This window comes from Thalassophryne amazonica, chromosome 11 (genome assembly GCF_902500255.1).
Source record: "Thalassophryne amazonica chromosome 11, fThaAma1.1, whole genome shotgun sequence".
NCBI classification, from domain to species: domain Eukaryota; kingdom Metazoa; phylum Chordata; class Actinopteri; order Batrachoidiformes; family Batrachoididae; genus Thalassophryne; species Thalassophryne amazonica.
Genome location: NC_047113.1, coordinates 34281322 through 34302317, shown reverse-complemented (window position 1 = coordinate 34302317; position 20996 = coordinate 34281322). Strand labels below are relative to the sequence as shown.

Genomic DNA, 20996 nt, shown 5'->3' with positions numbered 1-20996 from the left:
AAAGTCCAGAAATATTATTTTGGACCTCAACAAATATACAAACAATTATTATATTATATTATATTATATTATATTATATTATATTATATTATGTAATTGATGGGTCGAGATACAGATTTTCAGTTTTAGTTTTGGGGTGTTTACATCCACATTTCCAACACTTTTTGTATATTGTTGTACCAGTTTCATGGGGCTGTGGTCTGTCCATTGTTACAGGACTCGTGTGTTTTTCTATCATTCTTTTATTTCCGCCAGTCAGTTAAAAGGTGAAGGTCAGATGCAGAAAATTCTGGAGATTTATTTGCAGATTGGGGCTGAGGAGTTCTGATGATCTGAAACTACAACCACGGCTCCTTTACTTAGAAAGGAACAAATTCAGGAGGTTCAGACCAATGGATGCAAGTTTTTTTAACCCTCTGATTTTATAATAAGAATTATTTCCCATAAAAAAATATATATATATTAAAAAAAATTATTTTTATGGACAGAATTTCTAGGCGCAGCCGGGGTGTAGAGGGGGTCTGGTTTGGGAACCACAGAATCTCGTCTCTGCTGTTTGCGGACGATGTGGTTCTGTTGGCTTCGTCAAATCAGGACCTTCAGCGTGCACTGGGGCGGTTTGCAGCCGAGTGTGAACCGTCCGGGATGAAGCACCTCTAAATCCGAGGCCATGGTTCTCGACCGGAAAAAGGTGCTTTGCCCTCTTCAGGTCAGTGGAGTGTCCTTGCCTCAAGTGGAGGAGTTTAAGTATCTCGGGGTCTTGTTCACGAGTGAGGGACGGATGGAGTGTGAGATCGATAGATGGATTGGTGCAGCGTCTGCAGTGATGCGGTCGCTGTATCGGACCGTCGTGGTGAAGAGAGAGCTGAGTAGGGGGTCAAAGCTCTCGATTTACCGATCGATCTACGTTCCGATCCTCACCTATGGTCATGAGATTTGGCTCATGACCGAAAGAACGAGATCGCGAGTACAAGCGGCCGAGATGAGTTTCCTCCGCAGGGTGGCTGGGCGCTCCCTTAGAGATAGGGTGAGGAGCTCGGTCACTCGGGAGGAGCTCGGAGTGGAGCCGCTGCTCCTCCACGTCGAAAGGAGTCAGTTGAGGTGGCTCGGGCATCTTTTCTGGATGCCCCCTGGATGCCTCGCTGTAGAGGTGTTCCGGGCACGTCCCACTGGGAGGAGGCCCCGGGGAAGACCCAGGACACGCTGGAGGGATTACATCTCTCGGCTGGCTTGGGAACGCCTTGGGGTTCCCCCGGAGGAGCTGGAGGAGGTGTGGATCGGGAGGTCTGGGCGGCTTTGCTTGAGCTGCTGCCCCGCAACCCGACTCCGGATAAAGCGGAAGAAAATGGATGGATGGAATGAATTATTTCCCATCGAGCGCAAAGTTAGAACAAATTATCTGCACCAAACTTCCATTCTGGATCATTCCTGTTGCAATCATAAAACCACATGGACTAAACTAAATGTGATATGATGACATTAGACTAAACTAAGAACACTTTTGTCAAGATCTTTTACAGCACCACAATTAAAAAAACGTAATAATAAAAAAAGCATCAAATCTGCTTCAAAGAACTTGGTGAAGGTTCCATTCCAACTGAGCTTAGCAATGGAGAACGTCCAACACAGGTGAAGGCACTAGAACCTTTCATATGTCACGTTTACTGTTCATCAGGTCCAACAACCCTGCCATTTCTCAGATGGGAACTTTTTCGATTAAAGTACGTGGAAGGTGAGATGTTCCTCCAACCCTTGCCACATTACTGCCTCATATCCTCTGTGCCACTTACAATGCGGGATAAATGCAAGACCAACTGCCCTGTGCTTCCTCCTATTGAAGAGAGTGGATGGTATTCAGAGAATAGAGGATATCTTCCAGTCAAGTGTCTTGCACTTCCTGCACCACGGACAGTACTTGGTGACTGTAGAGTAGGATGTAACGGGCAATGCAGCCGCTCCAACAGCGACTGGCCGTGCACTCTTCTCTGCAAATGCTGTAGTGGAGACTGTGCAAACCAAACAAGGGAGGATATTCCAGATAGTGACAGTGATTGATTTTTACTGGAATTCTGATGAACTTTCCTCTTCTCATGGTAACCACCAAGTAGGTGGTTTTCCTTTAATTCTTGATTTTATTTTGTTGTCTGTTTATAACTGGAAAAATGTATCCAAATGATAATTTAAAATAGACAGCGATATGTGTCTTGAACAAATATTTGTGAACATAGTGTTGTGTGGGCCGCCAGAAGAGGTACTGCTGGCCCACCACCAGAGGGCGCCCTGCCTGAAGTGCGGGCTTCAGGCACGAGAGGGCGCTGCCGCCACGGACTCAGCCGGGAATGACAGTTGTTACTCATTACTTCCTGACAGCTGTCACTCATTCTTCATCATCTCACTCCATAAAACCCAGACGTCATCTCCACCTCATCGCTGAGATATCATACTTCATTGGAGGTAATATCCTCAGCCTTTTTGTTGTATTTTGTAAATCTGTTTATTGTGAGTGTTTGCAGGAGTACCGGTCCTTTTTGTGGAGGCTGTGCAATACGGCACTCTTTTTCCTCTGAGGGATCGCTGCAAGTATTGAGTGAGAGGTGGAGGTGGCATTCCCACCGCTGTTGTTACTGGGTGTGCACACACCCACACTTGACTGTCTTTGTTCTTCGCCAGCAGTACCAGATCCGACAGTCGGGGACGGTAATCACCTGGGAATTCGGGACTTGGCGGCTCCAGTATTCACCAGGTTCTGGGGCGGCGGAAATCGTGTGGTTCCGGCTCTTCTCAGGACAGACGTCTTCTATCCTCGAGCCTGCCCACACGTCACCTTTGTGGATTGACTGTAATGATATTCTGAGATTGTCTGTATGTTCGTTGTGCACATTTCACAACATTAAATTTTTACCTTTTGGCTCATCTATTGACCGTTCATTTGCGCCCCCTGTTGTGGGTCCGTGTCACTACACTTTCCCAACACATAGTACCACATGTTTGTGATCGTTCTCGGGGTGGGACCTTATTAACATAACAAAATGCATTTTTTTTCAAATGATTTTGCTTGTTAACCCTCTCAGGCTCAAATTAATTTTTAGTAACAGGAAAAAAATCAGATATTTAGCTGTTGCAAATCTGCAGCGCCTGCCTTGAGAGGGTTAAGAATATTATCAAATTTGTCATCTTTCTGATTCATCCATGCATTTATAGTCTACTAGTTGATATTTGAGAATAATTTTATTGTCATCTGAAGGTGATAGGCATCATATGTTGTTTTAGTCAGTTATTAATTCAATAAAATACTAAAATAGGCTCTTTTTTTTTTACCTTTAACTCCCTAAAAAATCATTTATGGCATGTTATATGCTCTTCAATTATTCCACTACATAACAACACACAGTAATAAGATTCCCACTTATTATTGCAAGATTATAGTACAAAAGGAAGACGTAGGAGGAACATTTTTATGATTTAATTTAATTGAGAATGAATCCCTGTACATCTGACAACTTTTTAGTGAAATGTACAAAAACAAAAAACAAAAAATGAATTAGAGAGGAAGAATACTGTATAATTTCCATGTTGAGCTTCAGAGGGGCCAATGTGGTGCCAAAAATGGCACTTTATTGTTTCAGAGACGCTTTTCATAGATGAACATCACTTTGAGCAGATGGGATGAATTCATTAGTGAAATCATCTGCTGGAGTCAGTGGCTGCAAAGAAAACCTGCCCCCTCTTGGCCCTTTCTGGAACACTTTGGGCACCGCTGCCTTACAGCCTGCTGGGTGGCTCGGTGGTCCTGTTCTTCTTCTTCTTTGTCTTCTTACCCTGCACCAGAACAAACAGTTTTGATAAAAACATAAAAAGACGTCTCACTCTGATCATGAATTCTTAAAGTCCTGTGCAGTGATGGTAACATGATGCCACATGTGTGAGCTGAATGTGAGCAGGTTGTACTCACGTAGCTGTCTTTGAACGTCCAGTGGGGGTGCAGCTGGGAGTGGAGGAGCTTTTCTGCTTTGGCCTTTTCAAAGTATCTGGATTTTTCCTCCCGTGTCATATTTTTCCACTGTGGACAGAAGACATGATACTATCAGTGATCTCTCTCTCTCTCTCACACACACACACACACACACACACACACACACACACACACACACACACACACACACACACACACACACACACACACACACACACACACACACACACACACACACACACACACACACACACACACACACACACACACACACACACACAGACGAGGATCCACACTTACCAGCTCTCCCAGAATCTTATTCACGTGGCAGCTATCTTTGCATTTATGCTGTGCCATGATGCGGTCTTTCTCCTCCCTCCTGAAGATCATGAAGGCGTTCGCTGGCTTTTTAACATATGATGTCTGCGGTGGAGGCGCCGCTGCAGGAGCTGGAATATGAACAAACACACTGGTCATTATATCAGGATTTGTAAAACTCTTAATGCTGATGTAAGATTCAGCATTAAGAATCACTTTAGATCACAATAATTTAAATAATCCATGTGAAAAGCTACAAATTCAGATTTTTCTTTTTTTCTAATTGGCCAATAATTGTCCTCTGTCTTTGATTTTAATGCAACTGTACCATCAGGAGAATGTGGGTCCAGATGATGCAAAACAATATGGACTATATATCCTTTATCGATTATCAAAAATTGAAAGTTGACCAACGAGCACGACATAAAAACAACTAAACCAAATACATTTCACACATTGCCAGATTTTATCAACTGCCAAGAGTTATCAATACATACGTAAATTGATCCCTGTCTAAACTCAGTATATTGGCATATTTTTACGATGTTTGACTGGTGTTTATTATTTACAGGATGATATTGAGATGTTTTACTTTCATTTAAAATGAGCTCAAACAAAATATTTCTTATTAAAACTTTTAATCATTCATAGAATAACCATCTTACCTTCATCCCCAGCCAAAGGGTCCAACTGCAGCTGAGCCTAAAAACAATCAATTAAAAACACACACGTTACTCTTTCTATCAATGGAATTTATATCAAGAAGTGTCCCTGTTATCTGTGACATGAACAGACAACATGTATGACATGAGCATGTCAAACTCACACAGGCTAACCACTTAATGTCCTGCTGGTTCAGGGTGACCCAGTTCATCTCTTGTCTTTTCCTCTTACATTCAGCACCCTGGATTTCGTCTCCTTTCCGCTTACATCCAACAGCTTGACCTTGTTCTCTTTTTTGCTACACACACACACACACACACACACACACACACACACACACACACACACACACACACACACACACACACACACACACACACACACACACACACACACACACACACACACACACACACAAATATGAACACTAAAGAGTGCTGCTTCTGCAAAGGCCACGCCCACAATTAATTTGTGTCATAAAGCACAGAGAAATCATTCTGTACTTGTTTCTTTTCAGTTTTTGTTTTTGTCTTTTCTGAAAACAGACACAGAAATGGATGAAATCAATGCAGAGCCCGGACAGAATGCGCTCTCCATATCCATGTCCATATCCAAGGTTCAGCATAAATCAGCTTTCAATCCCATCTTTGATTTGCCTCATTAGAATGAAACTCCTGCATATTTGCAGCCGTCATCATTGTTCACTCTGTGTTGGCATCAAAACACCAAACAGAAGTAGAATGTGGATTTTGTTGTGAGGAAAATATCAATTTGTCATTGTGCTGCACGTCCACAAAAATAGGTCCAAAAGTTTCTTTCTAGGAAACGTGTATGTACACCGACATCATCTGATAAATAAAATGTGATGTAATGTTTTGATGTGAATAGCGGCCTCGCGGTGCGGCACGAACAGATTCATATTTGTGTAAAGTGTTGAACTGTTGGTCTGTTGAACTTCGCCTGGTCTCACCTGTGTCTGCTGTCTGTCCTCGTATCCTGACATCAAACAAGGCTTCTTTGAATGTGACGGTTCTTCAGATTCTGCAGGTGCACAACAAACAACCCGACATCAATCATTTGACTGGAAATGTAAAGTTTTAAATTATTGAATCAAAAATATTTAAAAAGTCAGAGGTTCTCAGAGCCCAAGATTTTGGAGTCGATATGAAACAAATTCACTGAAAACGGATCTGGAACCAAAACGTGTAACTTCCAAATATCAAGCAGAAGCCTGAAAGCTCCAGTTTTGAGCCCAAACACACATCAGTGGTGTTTGTTGATGGGATAAAGCAGGCTGTCAGGAAACTTATGTCATGACCAAAGTCGTCACATCAACACTGTCTCAAATATCTGCACTGCTTGAAAGTGGAGTTTGTGGCTAAAAAACTGAAGCGATTTACATTTTAGCTGAACATATTTTCTCTTTCTCATGAATATGACCTCACCTTCCATCGTGCTGTGCGTGCACCTCTTTCTTTTACCCTGCAACAAAACAAACACATGACACCTTCGACATGCTGTCAACAAAGAGCGTTCACTCTCACGGTGACTCCATTAATGTTGTGATGACAACATGCAGCGTGTGTGAGTTAAAAATGAGCCGGTTGGACTCACATAGTTTTCTTTGGCTGACCAGTCGGGATGCTGCTGGGAGTGGAGGATGTTTTCTCCTTTAGCCAGCTCATAGTACGTGGCCTGTTCCTCCGCGGGTAGATCATCCCACTGTGGACAGACGACATCACACTTTCAGATACATGCAGACGGACACATCCAGGAGCATCAACACTTACCGAGTGTCAACACTTACCTGGTCTTTCAGAATGGTCTTCACAATCTCGCTGTCGTCCACACCAAACTCATTCATGACGCGTTCCCTCCACTCACGCATGAAGAGCATGAAAGCGCTGTGAGGTCCTTCAACTTCAGGTTCAGGCTCATATGGCATCAGTGTCTCAAATTCAGGCCTGCAGCCAAAGAAAAAAGCAGAACTTGTAGGACATCAGTAGATCTGTCTTCATGGTTTGAAAAGACGTCTGTCAGCTGGAGACCGCTGTTACTTTTCACACATCAGTCAGACAAATCTGATCATATCTTCACTTACTGTGTGACTGAGGTGTTCACAGGAGCAACGTCTAGTAAAGTGAAGTCTGTGGCATCACACACTGGCTCACTGGGTCTGAAGACAAAATATATGAATGAGAGAGAGAAACACCACCTACAAACAAAGGTTTTCCTTAAAATACACAAAAATAAATTCACGATTCATCGAGTCAAACCACATGGTTCAAACATTCACAGTCTGAAACGTCTCTCAGCTGGAGACCCACTGTCACATGTCAGACATCAGTCAGAGAAAAACAAGATCATATCTTCACTTACTGTGTGACTGAGGTGTTCACAGGAGCAAAATCTGACAAAGTGAAGCCTGAGAGAATATACACTGGTTCACCGTTACTGAGAGAGAGAGAGAGAGAGAGAGAGAGAGAGAGAGAGAGAGTTATACCACCTGCAAACACATCTTTGGTAGCAGGAGGTGGTAAAATCACAAGTCAGAATTTCAATACATCCACTTGGGAAATGATTCACAATATTAATACCAGCATTTTGGCATCAAAATTAATCCTATATCTTGAAAATAACCCCACACCCCTTGAATGTAACAAGTATGGTCTATTTTCAATTATCTGGCTATTCCGCTATGTGTAAAGTTTGTCCATGCTCTTCAAAAACTTTATAAACACAATTCTTTCACAAAGGTTTTATTTCAGTCACACTGTGTGAATAACAGAACTTAGGAGGAGGCCATGCTCTTCAAAAACTTTAAAAACATAAACCATTGTCAAAGGTTTTATCAAATTCTTTAGCCTGAGAGCTTTGTTTTTGGCTTGGCCATGACACTTGATTTACTACAACTTGCCATGCTGTGACTTTTACATGTGTTTAAATTACATGTGTAATTGCATGATCACTGTAATAATATCAGTACTTATGTAGCTTTTGTGACTTCTCTAAAACAAGTACTACCAAGTCAGGACCATTATATATCATAAACGTGAATGTTGTGTTCAATGCAGGGTTCATCAAAACTAATCATGAAGTCAAAACAATTACATTCTAATATTTCGAAAGATGTTAAAATTACAGTATATTTTGCAGTTTTCTTTTTTGCATGGGGTGTTTTTTTTTTTTTTTTGTCATGGTAGACACCCACTTTCTATATGAAATAGCTCCCAAATTACACAATGCACAATCTCTGAAGTGGATGTAAGCATATTTGAAAAAAAAAAAATATATATATATATTTTCTACCATTACCACCTCCTGCTAGTTTGTGGTGTTTTTATGAATCATAATGTCTGTTTTCTCAGAGCAACTTCTTAACTGTTCACTCTTTTACTTTTTCAGATTTCATCATCATTTAGGTTTTTTTTTTTGTTTTTTTTACAGTCAGTTTGACTTTCAAATCGTTTGCTTTCATCAGGTAACATTTGACATTCAGGACATTTCATGATCATTTTTGAGAGAAGTTGCCACTTGAGGAAAAATAATGTCTTGATGACGTTTGCTGTGTTATTTTTGGTGGAATCAGCTGTCACATGTGGTTGATTACATTCTGATCTGAGCTGTCGATGGACCCATCAACCAGATTCTCACTGCAACTACAGAACAAGCGAGTGTGTCGACTGGTTCTTGAATATGTGACCCGACTGAGGAAAGTCAGAATAAATCATGTTTGCGTGTATGTTTTTACTTACAGCCACGCTACAGGCTCCGTGTCTATGGTCATGTCAAGTTTCACCACAGGAATGTCGACATTCTAGAGACACAAACACACAACATACAATTATTGTAACATCTGTCCACATCAGTCTCATATAGTGTGAAGAACTGACGACCCAACAATCTGTGAAACACACACACACACACACACACACACACACACACACACACACACACACACACACACACACACACACACACACACACACACACACACACACACACACACACACACACACACACACACACACACACACACACACACAGAGGCTGAGAAGCTGCTAATGACCCTCGTCCAGGTTGAATTTTCGTCATTTCTGTCTCATCTTACTTCATATTTTGCACCGATCACATTCTTTGAATGTTCTGAATATTAATTTACTTAGAAAAGTTGTTTGGTTCTGTGTTTTAATTAATTCAGAAGTAGAAGGTTCAGTCAGAGAGGTCACAACTGCTCCAGAGGGACAACAGTTATCGCTTCAGACAACCACCAGGGGGCAGCCACGATTTTTTCTCAGCTTTGAGATGTCAAAGCTCAAATTTAGGGCCAGATTGAGATAAAAAATAATAAAAATGTGTTCTCAGTCTAATGCAGTAAAGAAGGTGTTATTATGATCTTTGTCATCAGGACTGAGCTGACTGACGTCACTTACCAGCATTGATCCTTGATCGATTGTCTCCATTTTGAAGGTCTGTGTCCTGAGAGAAAGTGGAAGTTTGATTAAGCACTAAACTGACTGTTCTGTCATAAATGCCAAAGTGTAATTATCATTTTGAGTTCAAACGAGCCACAAATAAATAAAAACATATTTGGAACATTGTTTTTTAATCTTCCTGAAGCATCACTTGTCTTCACACTGTTCACTGTCTAAAAATATTCAGGCATCTTAATTTCACTCACACGACTTAGTGACACTTGTACACTAACGTATTTACGTCATTTAGAATTTTGTGAAGCTAAAACCCCCTGAAAAAGAAACGTTGTTGTTGTTGTACTGGGAGATGCTGCCTGAGATGCTCCATATTATTATTGTGAGCAAAACGTGTTGTTTCATCAGTTACTTACAAATCTCGCTGATTATCTGTGCTAATTTCGGCTTCTTCAATAAATAACTCTTCAATTAAACAAAGTTAAATCTGAGTATAATCTGAAGCTCTGCTGAATCAGGTTCCCTCTAAACTGAACCAGTGCTGCTTCTCCTTATGTTCTTTAAAACAGCTTTGTAAGATGACGTTTGAGCAAAAAGACTGAAATAACCTTTAACCTATTTCTTTGTTCTTAGAAAGTATTACGTCACTTAGCATTCTGAAATCTTTTGAAGACACGTGACTGCAATGTATAAAGCTGCAGCCCCCCGTCACCATTAAGTGTTAAAGATGAGTGAATGAGTGATATATTGTAATGTACTAATTATTGTTCGGTGAATAATAATAATAATAATAACAATCATCATCATCATCACCATCATCATCATCATATCTCCCTGTCACAGACTGGAGGTCTGTCCAGTTTGTACTCCGCCTCCCACCGAGTGACCTTTGAACAGGCTGCAGCCCCAACCCGAATAATAATAATAATAATAATAATAATAATAATAATAATAATAATAATAATAATAATAATAATAATAATAACAGGAAATACAAATTTTAAAAATTGTCTCTGTGTGTGTGTGTGTGTGTGTGTGGGGGGGGGTTGTTTCACATCTAAATGTTAAATGCATTGCGTCACTAAGCATTCTGAAATCTTTTGAAGACACGTGACTGCAATAAAGCGTGATATACATCATAATTGATGGGAAGCTGCAGCCCCCGTCACCATTAAGTGTTAAAGATGAGTGAATGATATATTGTAATATACTAATTATTGCTCAGTGAATAATAATAATAATAATAATAATAATAATAACAATCATCATCATCATCATCACCATCATCATCATCATATCTCCCTGTCACAGACTGGAGGTCTGTCCAGTTTGTACTCCGCCTCCCACCGAGTGACCTTTGAACAGGCTGCAGCCCCAACCCGAATAATAATAATAATAATAATAATAATAATAATAATAATAATAATAATAATAATAATAACAGGAAATACAAATTTTAAAAATGGTCTGTGTGTGTGTGTGTGTGTGTGTGTGGGGGGGGGGGGGGTTGTTTCACATCTAAATGTTAAATGCATTGCGTCACTAAGCATTCTGAAATCTTTTGAAGACACGTGACTGCAATAAAGCGTGATATACATCATAATTGATGGGAAGCTGCAGTCCCCGTCACCATTAAGTGTTAAAGATGAGTGAATGATATATTGTAATATACTAATTATTGCTCAGTGAATAATAATAATAATAATAATAATAATAATAATAATAATAATAATAATAATAATAATAACAGGAAATACACATTTTAAAAATTGTGTGTGTGTGTGTGTGGGTGCGTGTGTGTGTGTGTGTGGGAGGGGGTGTATCACATCTAAAGTCCAGAAATATTATTTTGGACCTCAACAAATATACAAACAATTAATATATTATATTATATTATATTATGTAATTGATGGGTCGAGATACAGATTTTTAGTTTTAGTTTTGGGGTGTTTACATCCACATTTCCAACACTTTTTGTATATTGTTGTACCAGTTTCATGGGGCTGTGGTCTGTCTGTTGTTACAGGACTCGTGTGTTTTTCTATCATTCTTTTATTTCCGCCAGTCAGTTAAAAGGTGAAGGTCAGATGCAGAAAATTCTGGAGATTTATTTGCAGACTGGGGCTGAGGAGTTCTGATGATCTGAACCCTCGGATTTTTAAATAAGAATTATTTCCCATCGAGCGCAAAGTTAGAACAAATTTTCTGCACCAAACTTCCATTCTGGATCATTCCTGCTGCAATCATAAAACCACATGGACTAAACTAAATGTGATATGATGACATTAGACTAAACTAAGAACACTTTTGTCAAGATCTTTTACAACACCACAATTAAAAAACGTAATAATAAAAAAGCATCAAAATAGTTTTGACAAATTTCAGGTGAACCGATAACTTTAAAATGTCCTGTCATACACGCTAAAGTGTAATTGTTCATTCAAATAAGTTCAAATAAGCCACAAATAAATAAATAAAATGTTTGGAACATTGTTTGTTTTTTCTGAAAAAATCCTAAAACATTAAGCAGCATCAATTCACACTGTTCACTGTATAAAAATTTTCAAGCGCTTAATTTCACGAACATGACTTAGTGACATTTGTACACTAATGAATTTATGTCATTTAGAATTTTTAGAAGCTAAAAATCCCTTAAAAGAAATGTGATGGTTTTATTGCGAGATACTTCCACCTACTGGATGATATATGTTACTACATTAAATCGCAAATATATTTTATTTTAATGTCATTATTATTGTGTGCATAACGTGTTGTTTCATCAGTTACTTACAAATCTCGCTGATTATCTGTGCTAATTTCGGCTTCTACAATAAATAACTCTTAAACTAAACAAAGTTAAATCTGAGTATAATCTGAAGCTCTGCTGAATCAGGTTCCCTCTAAACTGAACCAGTGCTGCTTCTCCTTATGTTCTTTAAAACAACTTTGTAAGATGACGTTTGAGCCAAAAGATTAAAATAACCTTTAACCTTTTTCTTTGTTCTTAGAAAGTATTACGTCACTTAGCGTTCTGAAATCCTCTGAAGACACGTGACTGCAATGTATAAAGCTGCAGCCCCCCCCCCCCCGTCACCATTAAGTGTTAAAGATGAGTGAGTGAGTGAGTGATCTATTGTAATATACTAATTATTGTTCAGTGAATAACAACAACAACAACAACAATAATCATCATCATCATCATCATCACCATTATCATCATCATCATATCTCCCTGTCACAGACTGGAGGTCTGTTCAGTTTGTACTCCGCCTCCCACCCAGTGACCTTTGAACAGGCTGCAGCCCCAACCCGAATAATAATAATAATAATAATACTACTACTACTACTACTACTACTACTAATAATAATAATAAGAATAATAATAATACTACTACTAATAATAATAACAACAGGAAATACAAATTTTACAAATTGTGTATGTGTGTGTGTGGGGGGGGGGGGGGGGGGGGGGTATCACATCTAAAGTCCAGAAATATTATTTTGGACCTCAACAAATATACAAACAATTATTATATTATATTATATTATATTATATTATATTATATTATATTATATTATATTATATTATGTAATTGATGGGTCAAGATGCAGATTTTCAGTTTTAGTTTTGGGGTGTTTACATCCACATTTCCAAAACTTTTTGTATATTGTTGTACCAGTTTCATGGGGCTGTGGTCTGTCCGTTGTTACAGGACTCGTGTGTTTTTCTATCATTCTTTTATTTCCGCCAGTCAGTTAAAAGGTGAAGGTCAGATGCAGACAATTCTGGAGATTTATTTGCAGACTGGGGCTGAGGAGTTCTGATGATCTGAACCCTCGGATTTTTAAATAAGAATTATTTCCCATCGAGCGCAAAGTTAGAACAAATTTTCTGCACCAAACTTCCATTCTGGATCATTCCTGCTGCAATCATAAAACCACATGGACAAAACTAAATGTGATATGATGACATTAGACTAAACTAAGAACACTTTTGTCAAGATCTTTTACAGTACCACAATTAAAAAACGTAATAATAAAAAAGCATCAAAATATTTTTGACAAATTTCAGGTGAACCGATAACTTTAAAATGTCCTGTCATACACGCCAAAGTGTAATTGTTCATTCAAATAAGTTCAAATAAGCCACAAATAAATAAATAAAATGTTTGGAACATTGTTTGTTTTTTCTGAAAAATTCCTAAAACATTAAGCAGCATCAATTCACACTGTTCACTGTATAAAAATCTTCAAGCACTTAATTTCACGAACATGACTTAGTGACATTTGTACACTAATGAATTTATGTAATTTAGAATTTTTAGAAGCTAAAAATCCCTTAAAAGAAATTTGATGGTTTTATTGCGAGATACGTCCACCTACTGGATGATATATGTTACTACATTAAATCGCAAATATATTTTATTTTAATGTCGTCATTATTATTGTGTGCATAACGTGTTGTTTCATCAGTTACTTACAAATCTCGCTGATTATCTGTGCTAATTTCGGCTTCTACAATAAATAACTCTTCAATTAAACAAAGTTAAATCTGAGTATAATCTGAAGCTCTGCTGAATCAGGTTCCCTCTAAACTGAACCAGTGCTGCTTCTCCTTATGTTCTTTAAAACAGCTTTGTAAGATGACGTTTGAGCCAAAAGATTAAAATAACCTTTAACCTTTTTCTTTGTTCTTAGAAAGTATTACGTCACTTAGCATTCTGAAATCTTCTGAAGACACGTGACTGCAATGTATAAAGCTGCAGCCCCCCCCTCACCATTAAGTGTTAAAGATGAGTGAGTGAGTGATATATTGTAATATACTAATTATTGTTCAGTGAATAATAATAACAACAACAACAACAACAATAATCATCATCATCATCATCACCATCATCATCATCATCATATCTCCCTGTCATAGACTGGAGGTCTGTTCAGTTTGTACTCCGCCTCCCACCCAGTGACCTTTGAACAGGCTGCAGCCCCAACCCGAATAATAATAATAATAATAATAATAATAATAATAATAATAATAATAATAATAATACTACTACTACTACTATTACTACTACTACTACTACTACTACTACTACTACTACTACTACTACTAATAATAATAACAACAGGAAATACAAATTTTACAAATTGTGTATGTGTGTGTGTGTGTGTGTGTGTGTGTGTGTGTGTGTGTGTGTGTGCGGGGGGGGGGGGGGGGGGGGGGGGGGGGTCACATCGAAAGTCCAGAAATATTATTTTGGACCTCAACAAATATACAAACAATTATTATATTATATTATATTATATTATATTATATTATATTATATTATATTATATTATATTATATTATGTAATTGATGGGTCGAGATACAGATTTTCAGTTTTAGTTTTGGGGTGTTTACATCCACATTTCCAACACTTTTGTATATTGTTGTACCAGTTTCATGGGGCTGTGGTCTGTCCATTGTTATAGGACTCGTGTGTTTTTTCTATCATTCTTTTATTTCCGCCAGTCAGTTAAAAGGTGAAGGTCAGATGCAGAAAATTCTGGAGATTTATTTGCAGATTGGGGCTGAGGAGTTCTGATGATCTGAAACTACAACCACGGCTCCTTTACTTAGAAAGGAACAAATTCAGGAGGTTCAGACCAATGGATGCAAGTTTTTTTAACCCTCTGATTTTATAATAAGAATTATTTCCCATAAAAAAATATATATATATTAAAAAAAATTATTTTTATGGACAGAATTTCTAGGCGCAGCCGGGGTGTAGAGGGGGTCTGGTTTGGGAACCACAGAATCTCGTCTCTGCTGTTTGCGGACGATGTGGTTCTGTTGGCTTCGTCAAATCAGGACCTTCAGCGTGCACTGGGGCGGTTTGCAGCCGAGTGTGAAGCGTCCGGGATGAAGCACCTCTAAATCCGAGGCCATGGTTCTCGACCGGAAAAAGGTGCTTTGCCCTCTTCAGGTCAGTGGAGTGTCCTTGCCTCAAGTGGAGGAGTTTAAGTATCTCGGGGTCTTGTTCACGAGTGAGGGACGGATGGAGCGTGAGATCGATAGATGGATTGGTGCAGCGTCTGCAGTGATGCGGTCGCTGTATCGGACCGTCGTGGTGAAGAGAGAGCTGAGTAGGGGGGCAAAGCTCTCGATTTACCGATCGATCTACGTTCCGATCCTCACCTATGGTCATGAGATTTGGCTCATGACCGAAAGAACGAGATCGCGAGTACAAGCGGCCGAGATGAGTTTCCTCCGCAGGGTGGCTGGGTGCTCCCTTAGAGATAGGGTGAGGAGCTCGGTCACTCGGGAGGAGCTCGGAGTGGAGCCGCTGCTCCTCCACGTCGAAAGGAGTCAGTTGAGGTGGCTCGGGCATCTTTTCTGGATGCCCCCTGGATGCCTCGCTGTAGAGGTGTTCCGGGCACGTCCCACTGGGAGGAGGCCCCGGGGAAGACCCAGGACACGCTGGAGGGATTACATCTCTCGGCTGGCTTGGGAACGCCTTGGGGTTCCCCCGGAGGAGCTGGAGGAGGTGTGGATCGGGAGGTCTGGGCGGCTTTGCTTGAGCTGCTGCCCCGCAACCCGACTCCGGATAAAGCAGAAGAAAATGGATGGATGGAATGAATTATTTCCCATCGAGCGCAAAGTTAGAACAAATTATCTGCACCAAACTTCCATTCTGGATCATTCCTGTTGCAATCATAAAACCACATGGACTAAACTAAATGTGATATGATGACATTAGACTAAACTAAGAACACTTTTGTCAAGATCTTTTACAGCACCACAATTAAAAAAACGTAATAATAAAAAAAGCATCAAATCTGCTTCAAAGAACTTGGTGAAGGTTCCATTCCAACTGAGCTTAGCAATGGAGAACGTCCAACACAGGTGAAGGCACTAGAACCTTTCATATGTCACGTTTACTGTTCATCAGGTCCAACAACCCTGCCATTTCTCAGATGGAACTTTTTCGATTAAAGTACGTGGAAGGTGAGATGTTCCTCCAACCCTTGCCACATTACTGCCTCATATCCTCTGTGCCACTTACAATGCGGGATAAATGCAAGACCAACTGCCCTGTGCTTCCTCCTATTGAAGAGAGTGGATGGTATTCAGAGAATAGAGGATATCTTCCAGTCAAGTGTCTTGCACTTCCTGCACCACGGACAGTACTTGGTGACTGTAGAGTAGGATGTAACGGGCAATGCAGCCGCTCCAACAGCGACTGGCCGTGCACTCTTCTCTGCAAATGCTGTAGTGGAGACTGTGCAAACCAAACAAGGGAGGATATTCCAGATAGTGACAGTGATTGATTTTTACTGGAATTCTGATGAACTTTCCTCTTCTCATGGTAACCACCAAGTAGGTGGTTTTCCTTTAATTCTTGATTTTATTTTGTTGTCTGTTTATAACTGGAAAAATGTATCCAAATGATAATTTAAAATAGACAGCGATATGTGTCTTGAACAAATATTTGTGAACATAGTGTTGTGTGGGCCGCCAGAAGAGGTACTGCTGGCCCACCACCAGAGGGCGCCCTGCCTGAAGTGCGGGCTTCAGGCACGAGAGGGCGCTGCCGCCACGGACTCAGCCGGGAGTGACAGCTGTTACTCATTACTTCCTGACAGCTGTCACTCATTCTTCATCATCTCACTCCATAAAACCCAGATGTCATCTCCACCTCATCGCCGAGATATCATACTTCATTGGAGGTAATATCCTCAGCCTTTTTGTTGTATTTTGTAAATCTGTTTATTGTGAGTGTTTGCAGGAGTACCGGTCCTTTTGTGGAGGCTGTGCAATACGGCACTCTTTTTCCTCTGAGGGATCGCTGCAAGTATTGAGTGAGAGGTGGAGGTGGCATTCCCACCGCTGTTGTTACTGGGTGTGAACACACCCACACTTGACTGTCTTTGTTCTTCGCCAGCAGTACCAGATCCGACAGTCGGGGACGGTAATCACCTGGGAATTCGGGACTTGGCGGCTCCAGTATTCACCAGGTTCTGGGGCGGCGGAAATCGTGTGGTTCCGGCTCTTCTCAGGACAGACGTCTTCTATCCTCGAGCCTGCCCACACGTCACCTTTGTGGATTGACTGTAATGATATTCTGAGATTGTCTGTATGTTCGTTGTGCACATTTCACAACATTAAATTTTTACCTTTTGGCTCATCTATTGACCGTTCATTTGCGCCCCCTGTTGTGGGTCCGTGTCACTACACTTTCCCAACACATAGTACCACATGTTTGTGATCGTTCTCGGGGTGGGACCTTATTAACATAACAAAATGCATTTTTTTTCAAATGATTTTGCTTGTTAACCCTCTCAGGCTCAAATTAATTTTTAGTAACAGGAAAAAAATCAGATATTTAGCTGTTGCAAATCTGCAGCGCCTGCCTTGAGAGGGTTAAGAATATTATCAAATTTGTCATCTTTCTGATTCATCCATGCATTTATAGTCTACTAGTTGATATTTGAGAATAATTTTATTGTCATCTGAAGGTGATAGGCATCATATGTTGTTTTAGTCAGTTATTAATTCAATAAAATACTAAAATAGGCTCTTTTTTTTTACCTTTAACTCCCTAAAAAATCATTTATGGCATGTTATATGCTCTTCAATTATTCCACTACATAACAACACACAGTAATAAGATTCCCACTTATTATTGCAAGATTATAGTACAAAAGGAAGACGTAGGAGGAACATTTTTATGATTTAATTTAATTGAGAATGAATCCCTGTACATCTGACAACTTTTTAGTGAAATGTACAAAAACAAAAAAACAAAAAATGAATTAGAGAGGAAGAATACTGTATAATTTCCATGTTGAGCTTCAGAGGGGCCAATGTGGTGCCAAAAATGGCACTTTATTGTTTCAGAGACGCTTTTCATAGATGAACATCACTTTGAGCAGATGGGATGAATTCATTAGTGAAATCATCTGCTGGAGTCAGTGGCTGCAAAGAAAACCTGCCCCCTCTTGGCCCTTTCTGGAACACTTTGGGCACCGCTGCCTTACAGCCTGCTGGGTGGCTCGGTGGTCCTGTTCTTCTTCTTCTTTGTCTTCTTACCCTGCACCAGAACAAACAGTTTTGATAAAACATAAAAGACGTCTCACTCTGATCATGAATTCTTAAAGTCCTGTGCAGTGATGGTAACATGATGCCACATGTGTGAGCTGAATGTGAGCAGGTTGTACTCACGTAGCTGTCTTTGAACGTCCAGTGGGGGTGCAGCTGGGAGTGGAGGAGCTTTTCTGCTTTGGCCTTTTCAAAGTATCTGGATTTTTCCTCCCGTGTCATATTTTTCCACTGTGGACAGAAGACATGATACTATCAGTGATCTCTCTCTCTCTCACACACACACACACACACACACACACACACACACACACACACACACACACACACACACACACACACACACACACACACACACACACACACACACACACACACACACACACACACACACACACACACACACACACACACAGAGGAGGATCCACACTTACCAGCTCTCCCAGAATCTTATTCACGTGGCAGCTATCTTTGCATTTATGCTGTGCCATGATGCGGTCTTTCTCCTCCCTCCTGAAGATCATGAAGGCGTTCGCTGGCTTTTTAACATATGATGTCTGCGGCTGAGGCGCCGCTGCAGGAGCTGGAATATGAACAAACACACTGGTCATTATATCAGAATTTGTAAAACTCTTAACGCTGATGTAAGATTCAGCATTAAGAATCACTTTAGATCACAATAATTTAAATAATCCATGTGAAAAGCTACAAATTCAGATTTTTCTTTTTTTCTAATTGGCCAATAATTGTCCTCTGTCTTTGATTTTAATGCAACTGTACCATCAGGAGAATGTGGGTCCAGATGATGCAAAACAATATGGACTATACGAGGGCTGTCCATAAAGTATAGGTCCTTTTTATTTTTTCAAAAACTATATGGATTTCATTCATATGTTTTTACGTCAGACATGCATGAACCCTCGTGCGCATGCGTGAGTTTTTCCATGCCTGTCGGTGACGTCATTCGCCTGTGAGCACTCCTTGTGGGAGGAGTCGCCCAGCCCCTCGTCGGAATTCCTTTGTCTGAGAAGTTGCTGAGAGACTGGCGCTTTGTTTGATCAAAATCTTTTCTAAACCTGTGAGACACATCGAAGTGGACACGGTTCGAAAAATTAAGCTGGTTTCAGTGAAAATTTTAACGGCTGATGAGAGATTTTGAGGTGATACTGTCGCTTTAAGGACTTCCCACAGTGCGAGACGTCGCTACAAAAGCTACAAATTCAGATTTTTCTTTTTTTCTAATTGGCCAATAATTGTCCTCTGTCTTTGATTTTAATGCAACTGTACCATCAGGAGAATGTGGGTCCAGATGATGCAAAACAATATGGACTATATATCCTTTATCGATTATCAAAAATTGAAAGTTGACCAACGAGCACGACATAAAAACAACTAAACCAAATACATTTCACACATTGCCAGATTTTATCAACTGCCAAGAGTTATTAATACATACGTAAATTGATCCCTGTCCAAACTCAGTATATTGGCATATTTTTTACGATGTTTGACTGGTGTTTATTATTACAGGATGATATTGAGATGTTTTACTTTCATTTAAAATGAGCTCAAACAAATATTTCTTATTAAAACTTTTAATCATTCATAGAATAACCATCTTACCTTCATCCCCAGCCAAAGGGTCCAACTGCAGCTGAGCCTAAAAACAATCAATTAAAACACACACGTTACTCTTTCTATCAATGGAATTTATATCAAGAAGTGTCCCTGTTATCTGTGACATGAACAGACAACATGTATGACATGAGCATGTCAAACTCACACAGGCTAACCACTTAATGTCCTGCTGGTTCAGGGTGACCCAGTTCATCTCTTGTCTTTTCCTCTTACATTCAGCACCCTGGATTTCGTCTCCTTTCCGCTTACATCCAACAGCTTGACCTTGTTCTCTTTTTTGCTACACACACACACACACACACACACACACACCAACACAACACACACACACACACACACACACACACACACACACACACACACACACACACACACACACACACACACACACACACAACACACACAAATATGAACACTAAAGAGTGCTGCTTCTGCAAAGGCCACGCCCACAATTAATTTGTGTCATAAAGCACAGAGAAATCATTCTGTACTTGTTTCTTTTCAGTTTTTGTTTTTGTCTTTTCTGAAAACAGACACAGAAATGGATGAAATCAATGCAGAGCCCGGACAGAATGCGCTCTCCATATCCATGTCCATATCCAAGGTTCAGCATAAATCAGCTTTCAATCCCATCTTTGATTTGCCTCATTAGAATGAAACTCCTGCATATTTGCAGCCGTCATCATTGTTCACTCTGTGTTGGCATCAAAACACCAAACAGAAGTAGAATGTGGATTTTGTTGTGAGGAAATATCAATTTGTCATTGTGCTGCACGTCCACAAAAATAGGTCCAAAAGTTTCTTTCTAGGAAACGTGTATGTACACTGACATCATCTGATAAATACAATGTGATGTAATGTTTTGATGTGAATAGCGGCCTCGCGGTGCGG

General features: G+C 40.0%; 2 protein-coding genes across 2 annotated transcripts; both read right to left on the bottom strand.

Moving 5' to 3' along the window:
* Positions 1 to 3554: 3554 nt before the first annotated feature.
* On the bottom strand, positions 3555 to 9417 carry LOC117519656. Its single transcript, XM_034180929.1, has 12 exons — positions 9388 to 9417; positions 8710 to 8771; positions 7056 to 7130; positions 6762 to 6918; positions 6569 to 6676; positions 6400 to 6436; positions 5925 to 5995; positions 5118 to 5252; positions 4957 to 4993; positions 4274 to 4422; positions 3953 to 4060; positions 3555 to 3819 (listed from the first exon to the last, which is right to left on the bottom strand). The coding sequence occupies exons 1-12, from the start codon at positions 9415 to 9417 to the stop codon at positions 3763 to 3765; spliced, it is 1026 nt and encodes a 341-aa protein (XP_034036820.1). The 3' UTR covers positions 3555 to 3762.
* An 8751-nt stretch (positions 9418 to 18168) lies between these two features.
* Positions 18169 to 20381, bottom strand: LOC117520883 (lymphoid enhancer-binding factor 1-like). The gene is made up of 5 exons (XM_034182221.1): positions 20251 to 20381; positions 20091 to 20127; positions 18902 to 19050; positions 18591 to 18698; positions 18169 to 18459 (listed from the first exon to the last, which is right to left on the bottom strand). The coding sequence occupies exons 1-5, from the start codon at positions 20296 to 20298 to the stop codon at positions 18403 to 18405; spliced, it is 399 nt and encodes a 132-aa protein (XP_034038112.1). The 5' UTR covers positions 20299 to 20381; the 3' UTR covers positions 18169 to 18402.
* Positions 20382 to 20996: the final 615 nt, after the last annotated feature.

Excerpts from the sequence above, each read along its gene's own strand:
- LOC117519656 (XM_034180929.1), bottom strand. The coding sequence starts at position 9,417 with ATGGAGACAATCGATCAAGGATCAATGCTG. Across the intron at positions 6,677-6,761 it reads AGACCATTCTGAAAGACCAG|TGGGATGATCTACCCGCGGA; the intron begins GTAAGTGTTGAC and ends GTCTGTCCACAG. Across the intron at positions 4,061-4,273 it reads ATAAGATTCTGGGAGAGCTG|TGGAAAAATATGACACGGGA; the intron begins GTAAGTGTGGAT and ends TTCTGTCCACAG.
- LOC117520883 (XM_034182221.1), bottom strand. The coding sequence starts at position 20,298 with ATGAACTGGGTCACCCTGAACCAGCAGGACATTAAGTGGTTAGCCTGT. Across the intron at positions 20,128-20,250 it reads ACATTAAGTGGTTAGCCTGT|GCTCAGCTGCAGTTGGACCC; the intron begins GTGAGTTTGACA and ends GATTGTTTTTAG. Across the intron at positions 19,051-20,090 it reads CCCTTTGGCTGGGGATGAAG|CTCCTGCAGCGGCGCCTCAG; the intron begins GTAAGATGGTTA and ends TTCATATTCCAG.